Raw genomic sequence first — 7,428 nt, forward strand, 5'->3', positions numbered from 1 at the left:
CATGTCTACAAAAAATTTAAAAATTAGTTAGGTGTAGTGATGCATGCCTGTAATTCCAGCTACTTGGGAGGCTGAGGCAGGAGGATTCCTTGAGCCCAGAAGCTCAAGGCTGGAGTGAGCTATGATTTTGCTACTGTACTCCAGGCTAGGCAACAGAGCAAGACCTGTTTCTTTAAAAAAAAAAAAAGTGCTTGCCAACTCTGACCTAGAGAGTTGTCATTATCTGTACAGTTGGAGATAGCATACCACTCTATCTGACAGGGGAAAAATAAACCACTCTGTTGGTAGCACCCCACTTTATAGATGGGGAGACAGAAGCAAAGATAGGTTAAGAGAGTTATCCAAACGAAGTGGCCAGCTATCATCTCTGCAGGCCAAATTCTTCCAGCCACAGCACCATGACTTTTCTTGGGGGAGGGACACCTCTTCCCACAGTTCTTACAGTTTGAATAGGGCTGACTCCACCTCTTGGTTCCAGGGTTGGGTACCCAACTGTATTACTCAGCTTAGCCTGCTTCTACAAATACCATAGATTGGGTGGACCCAACAACAGAAATTTATTTTCTCATAGTTCTGGAGGTTACAAATGCCAGATATAGGTGATGGGGAGGAAGGCAGCAAATCACACTGCCATGTGTGTACCTATGCAACAATCTTGCATGTTCTTCACATGTACCCCAAAACCTAAAATGCAATTAAAAAAAAAAAAAGAAAGTCCAAAATCTCTAGACCAGCCTGGCTAATATGGTGAAACCCTGTCTCTACTAAAAATACAAAAATTAGGCCAGGTGTGGTGGCTCACGCATATAATCCCAGCACTTTGGGAGGCTGAGGTGGGTGGATCACGAGGTCAGAAGTTTGAGACCAGCCTGACCAACATGGTGAAACCCTGTCTCTCCTAAAAATACAAAAATTAGCCGGGTGTGATGGTGGGCGTTCCCTTGCTTTTTGGCATACAACCCAAAACTATCCCAAGTCAGCTTTTAGAAAAGCAAGCCTCTCTGGCCAGGCACAGTGACTCATACTTGTAATCCTAGCACTTTGGGAGGCTGAGTTGGGCAGATCACTTGAGGTCAGGAGTTTGAGAGCAGCCTGGACAACATGGTGAAACCCCATCTCTACTAAAAATACAAAAAGTAGCTTGGGTGTGGTGGCATGTGCCTTGTAATCCCAGCTACTCAGGAGGCTGAGGCACAAGAATCACTTGAATCCAGGAGGTGGAGGTTGTAGTGAGCCGAGATCTTGCCACTGTACTCCATCCTGGGGGACAGAGTGAGACTCTGTCTAAAAAAAAAAAAAGGAAAGGCTCTCTTTTCCTCTGCACTTAAGACAGTGTGAGACTAGAGCAGCCAAGGGCACATGGAGAGGACCTATAGAGAGAACAACCCACTTAAAAAGCGGAGCTAAGTAGTGAAGGGAGAACAGGTCTGCATAGCCCTGAAGCACCTAGATCCAGCTGTACCTGAAATCCCCTCATGGATCTCAGTTAACATGATACAGTAACATGGGCGCTTAAGCTGGTTGGAGCTGTGTTTCTGTCACTTGAAACCTGAAGAATCTTGACTAGTAGATGATGCTCTCATAGCTAATAGCAGTAGATGGGATCTGAAGGCAAGATCTGCTTAGCTCTCAGAGGCCCAATTTAGGATTTCTTGGGAGTAACCCAGGAGCCATCTTTTGAGTCCTGGTTCCCAGGTGGCAGCTGGGTTCTAACATGTTTTAATGTATTCACCCTTGCTCTCTTTAAACGTCAGTGTGAGCAAAGGAGGTATAATGAGTGTGCATAAAGAAAATTATTTAAACAGATCAGGTTATTTCAGGAAGTGCTCCCTGTTAGGAAACAAAACTAGCTCCCCTTGGCTTCTCTAGAGCCAGATGCCTAGGCTCAAGGCGCAGCTCCACAAAAGCTGTGTAACCTTGTGTGTGTGGGGTGGAGGTGGGGGGGCAGCTGAACCTGCCTGAGCTGAACCTGTCTGTGCCCCTTTCCTCCACTGGGAAAATTATTTAATTTTAATTTTATTTTATTTATCTTATTTTTCAGAGACCAGAGTTTTACTTTATCAGTCAGGCTCGAGTGCAATGATGTGATCATAGCTCACTGCAGCCTCGAATTCCTGGCCTCACTCAAGCGATCTGCTCACTGCCTCGGCTTCCCAAAGTGCTGGGGTTACAGGGGTGACTCTGTCATCCTCCCCTTCAGTGGGGCAGCCACCACTTTCTCATCCCTCATGCAGTTTTGTTTATTTTAGAGCGTTTTCTTGCTGTGGAATCCTTCCCCCACCCACCCCCTCCCCTTTTTTTTTGAGACGGAGCCTCACTCTGTCACCCAGGCTGGAGTGCAGTGGCGCCACCTTAGCTCACTGCGGCCTCCGCCTCCCGGGTGCAAGCGATTCTCCTGCCTCAGCCTCCTGAGTAGCTGGGATTACAGGCGTGCACCACTATGCCTGGCTGCTTTTTGTATTTTTAGTAGCGATGGGGGGATTGGGGGGTGTCTCACCATGTTGGCCAGGCTGGTCTCGAACTCCAGACCTCAAATGATCATTATCTGCCCACTTCGGCCCCCGAAAGTGCTGAGATTACAGGCGTAAGCCACCGCGCCCGGCCCCTTCCCTTTTTTGATTCCCATTTTTACAAGGTTTACGCTTCACGAAGGACAGAAACCTTGTCCATCTTGTCAACTGTGATTTCCCCAGCACCGTGGCTCCAGCCTGGCACATGGTAGGTGCTCGGTTAATACTGGTTTGAACAGAGGACAGCGGCCGACGGCAAGGGCCACTCCTGTGCCAGAGCCTGCCACGCCACCACGGCTTTTGCGGTGGGGGTGGGGAGGATTGGACAGTCCGGCTGTGAGCCTTCTTTTCAACTTCCCAGTATAACTCAAGGGAGCGCAACTCCAGAGGCTCCCAGGAGGAGGCCACCGCCCCGGAATCAGGGCCTTCCCAGTTCTGCCTTCGGGGAGGGAGGATGGGGGTGGGCCGAGGGAGGCCAGCTCCAAGAGCGTCCTGAAGTCCCTCCCGCCGCCCCGCGTCGCTTTAAGGCGGAGGCCCGGGAGGGGGCCGACCCCGCCCGCCAGCTCCAAGCTCCACTCCAGACTCCGGCATTTCCTCCCCGCTAGTTGGCGCGTCCTCGCCTCCCCCTCGGAAGAGGAAACTCCCGGGGTCCGAGTAACGGGGTCAGGCGCGGAGAGAGGAGCGGCGGGAGAGCCAGGAGGGCTGCCTTGGGTAGGAGGCCAGCCAGGCCAGAAGCTGGCAGAGGGCGGCGCGCGGGGACGCCGGGCAGGGAGGGCCGCTGGGCCGGACGCTGCGCGCAGCCGGGGCAGGGCGCGGCCCGGGGCCGGAGAGCTCAGGGCGGGCCGCAGCTGGAAGGAACACTTGAGCTGGGAGAGGAGGCCGAGCTGGAGGGCGGCTTCCCGTGGGCCTGTGATCGGGGAGCCGCCGCGGAGGAGGAGACCGGGACAGCGGGGCCGTCCGGGCGCTGTGCGCATGCTGGGCTGGGGGCACCGCCGGGGCTCGCGCCCTGGGCTGCTCGGCCACCGCGGCCCCGAGCGCCCGGCATGTCGGTGCACTACACCCTCAATCTACGCGTCTTCTGGCCCCTGGTGACCGGCCTGTGCACCGCTCTGGTGTGCCTCTACCATGTCCTGTGGGGAAGCTGGAGCGCCCGGGCCGAGCCCCCCGACGGCGTGGACGGCGGCTTCCCACTGCTCAAAGTGGCGGTCCTGCTCCTCCTCAGCTACGTCCTCCTGCGCTGTCGCCACGCTGTCCGGCAGCGCTTCCTGCCCGGATCTCCCCGTCTGGGGGGCCACGCCGCCTTCTCCTCGAGACACTTCCGAGAGCCGGGCCTCAGCATCTTGCTGGAGAGTTACTATGAGCATGAGGTGCGCCTGTCTCCGCACGTGTTGGGCCACAGCAAGGCGCACGTAAGCCGGATCGTGGGCGAGCTGGTGCGGGCTGGCCGCTCCCGGGGGTCCCCCGGCCTCATTCCCGGGGGAGCGCTGGCGTTGGCCTTCCGCGGAGACTTCATCCAGGTGGGCAGCGCCTACGAGCAACATAAAATCCGCCGGCCCGACAGCTTCGATGTGCTGGTGCCACTGCGCCTCCCACCGCTGGTGGCGCTGGACCCAAGGAGCCTGGGCGAGGAGCTAGCGCTGGCCCCGGCCTTCCGCGGCTGCTTCGTGTGCGCCCTTAAGGCACCACCCTCACCTTCTGGGGCCTCGGGGGGCCACTGGCTTCGGGACTGCAAACCCTTTGCTGATGGCTTCTGCGTGGATGTGCGCGGGCGGCGCCACCTCTCCGCAGCTCTGGTGCTGCGCTGGTTCCAGTCGCATTTGCAGCGCTCCTTGGCCACTGTGCGTTACAGCCTGGAGGGGCGCTGTCGGGTCACCTTGACACCGGGTGGTCTGGAACAGCCTCCCACGTTACACATCCTGCCCTGCCGCACTGACTACGGCTGCTGCCGCCTTTCCATGGCTGTGCGCCTCATTCCCGCTGTCCATCTGGGAGATGGCGTCTTCCTTGTGGCGCCACCACCGCCACCCTTGTCCAGTGGGCTCCTATTGGAGCTCCCTGGGGGCCTGCGCTCGGAGGCACTGTGGGGTGTGAATACAGCACGCCAGGAGCAGAAGCTGCTGAGTTGGCTGCAGGAACGGGCAGCTCCAGGTGCCTGCTACCTCAAGTGCCTGCAGTTGCTTAAGGCTCTGCGAGATCTGGGCGCCCGTGGGCTGGACTCAGCGGCCGCCACCCAGTGGGGACGCATCCTGTCCTCCTATGTGCTCAAGACAGTGCTGCTGGCAGTGCTGCTGCGCAAGGGGGCCCCTGGACAAAGCTGGGATGAGGAACACCTGGGAAAGTGTTTGGAGGAGTTGGTGCAGTTCCTTAGGGACTGCCTGCTGCGACGCCATACGCTCTTCCACTGCGTCCTGGGCCCTAGCGGGGCGGCCGCCGAGGTGGGCCCCCTGCCCAAGGTACTACGGGAAGCCGCTCCAGTTGACCTCCTGGCTGCTTTCGACGGGCACGCCCGGGAACTTGCAGCAGCGCGGTTGCTGTCCACGTGGCAAAGGCTGCCCCAGCTTCTCCGGGCCTACGGGGGTCCCCGCTACCTTGCCAGGTGCCCCGCACCCCGGAGTCAGCACACCCAGGGCTTCCTTGAAGGTGAACCGTAAACCCTGATAGCACCCCCACCTGACCAAATGCTCCTAAACCTTTTCCCACTGGGTGGGGGTGGGAATGGTGGTGAAGCCAGTTAAATGCAAGATTACAGAAGGTAGTGGAAAATTTGGTGGCTGCCTCAAGCTTTAGTGGCTTCCTCACTTCACAGTCCAATATAATATGACATCTTCACACCCACTAGAGTGTTCTGGACAAACTAGGGGAAGACATCCAACTGCAGCCCCAAGAATCGGTTCAAATGTGGTTTTGTGTGGACGGATTCTGTAGAAGGATATGGCTTTTAGAGAAGTCCAGTAGAAGAAGCAACAATTAGCTGCAGGGAAGTTTCTTCTTTTGGGTTTTAGACACAGATCTCTCTGCCCAAATTTAAAAAACAAAAAAACTAAAGTTTTTGACACAATAACTTGCTAGGTACTGGGTTCCCGATTGCCTTTGAAAAGAAAAATCTGAATCTTTATCTGCAACTGGAATTGAAGTTCTATTTTCGGGACTGATGTTAGAGGAACATAATTTCCACTTCAGATTAATATTAACGTATTTTTTAAATGGTGCAATCACAGGTGTTTGACAAGATTGTCAAAAATTTTAAGTCACACATATGGAAAGGCAATCGAGAGTTGGTTAGAGAAACTTCCAGAGAAAATAGCACTTTATATTGCTGAATTCACTTATTTTGTGGTAATTGCTAGCACCAAGCGTTGCATCTGAAAGTGAGGCCAGTTACGTTTATTATTAAGAAATGTGCAGCCTTGAAGAGTGGCCAACATGCTTGCCTAACATCCCCGCAGGCCACAAGCTGGGATATGTACCAGTCAGTCAACACCCATTCATTGAGCTACCTACTACCAGCCAGACACCGTGCAAAGCAGCAACCAAATACATCTTCAAGACAACACTGGTGAAGGCACAAAAATGTTGGCTTTGGAGAAAGATGTGTTTTAGGCTTTGCCTATAAAGGTGTTTCTCCAAGGCTGGCTGCCGGCTGGAGACAATAGCCTTTTAATTTTAAGGTGTTAAGCAAACTCCTTCACAAAGGTTTCTTTCTGAGCTTAATGAGCTAATGAAGGGGAAATGCCTGCTGCTTAGCATGTAGTCTGTGCTCAGTCTCTAACCATTGATGGTTCTTCCTTGTCCAGGCAGCCTTATGTGGTCCTAAGAGGTCAACTTCAAGGACCTGTTGATCCAGCACAGGTTTTACAAAACGTTTCACTTAGAGTTCAGTATCTTGGGCTCTGTGCTTGAAGATCAGTTACTCCCTGGTGGTGGGCAGAGGAGACAGCCCTTGATAGCAGTCTGTCTTCTTTCTCTGTACGTGTCAGTATCACCAGGTTGGGTGTATTTTGCAGCTGGGAGGAGCCTGTCCTGGAATCCTTCCTTGTCCTCCCAAATTTATAACGCCCTCAATTGCGTTTTTTTTTTTTTAATTCAGCACGGTCCAGCCTCTGCTTGTCTGATTGGAAATACAGCCGGTCCAAGTGTTACGCATTGGGATTTTTTTTCCCCCTAAATAAAAACATGTACTTCCTTAGACTCTTAAAGCTAAAATTTGGAAGACAGAAATGGCTATGTGAATAGAACCATTGTTGAATTTCTAAGCTTTTTTGAAGGAACTCTGTGAACCTTCTTTCTTTAGGGGATCTACTTGGCCACTGTGGGAAATCATTGTAAGTGATTTACAGGGAATCCTCCTCAAAGCTGCATTGGCTTCTTGTATCCTTTGCGACCTGGGGCTGAAAGAGAAACAGCTGCAAGGCTGTGCTGTCTCTTTGAGGTTGTCCTGGGGACAATTCCCCGCAAAGGTCATTCCTAGCTTTTGAGGTCAATGTTAGGTCATAAGGTACTGCATTGGGCAAAAAGAGTCAGTCTGCCAACTTTATGCGAAGATAGTAACTGCACAGTATTTTTTAAAATTAGTTTTAAAAATAAATGCCAAGAGTAGATCTTATATATATATATATACACAAAATATATATATATTTTTTTCCATACTCAACCACAGCTTCCCCTCTATTCAGTGTCTACTACAGTGGGGGACATAAAGTTGGAAGGATTATAAAGCTTTAAGGCTGGGCGCAGTGGCTCACGCCTGTAATCCCAGCACTTTGGGAGGCCGAAGTGGGTGGATCACCTGAGGTCAGGAGTTCAAGACCAACCTGGCCAACATGGCGACACCCCATCTCTACTAAAAAAATACAGAAATGAGCCGGGCGTGGTGGTGGGTGCCTGTAATCCCATGTACTTGGGAGACTGAGGCAGGAGA

At 53.0% G+C, this 7,428-nt stretch overlaps 1 protein-coding gene across 1 annotated transcript; it reads left to right on the forward strand.

Annotated features, from left to right (window-relative positions):
• Nucleotides 1-3,553: 3,553 nt before the first annotated feature.
• On the forward strand, nt 3,554-7,125 carry ITPRIPL2 (ITPRIP like 2). Its single transcript, XM_012464653.2, has one exon. It carries the CDS (start codon nt 3,554-3,556, stop codon nt 5,159-5,161), a length of 1,608 nt encoding a protein of 535 aa, XP_012320076.2. The 3' UTR covers nt 5,162-7,125.
• Nucleotides 7,126-7,428: the final 303 nt, after the last annotated feature.

The sequence above is a fragment of the Aotus nancymaae genome, unplaced genomic scaffold (assembly GCF_030222135.1).
Source record: "Aotus nancymaae isolate 86718 unplaced genomic scaffold, 86718_ANA_hifiasm-v0.15.2.pri h1tg000049l, whole genome shotgun sequence".
In the NCBI taxonomy this organism is placed as follows: domain Eukaryota; kingdom Metazoa; phylum Chordata; class Mammalia; order Primates; family Aotidae; genus Aotus; species Aotus nancymaae.

Bases quoted from the DNA above. Each gene is read 5' to 3' on its own strand.
- ITPRIPL2 (XM_012464653.2), top strand. From the start codon at position 3,554: ATGTCGGTGCACTACACCCTCAATCTACGCGTCTTCTGGCCCCTGGTG.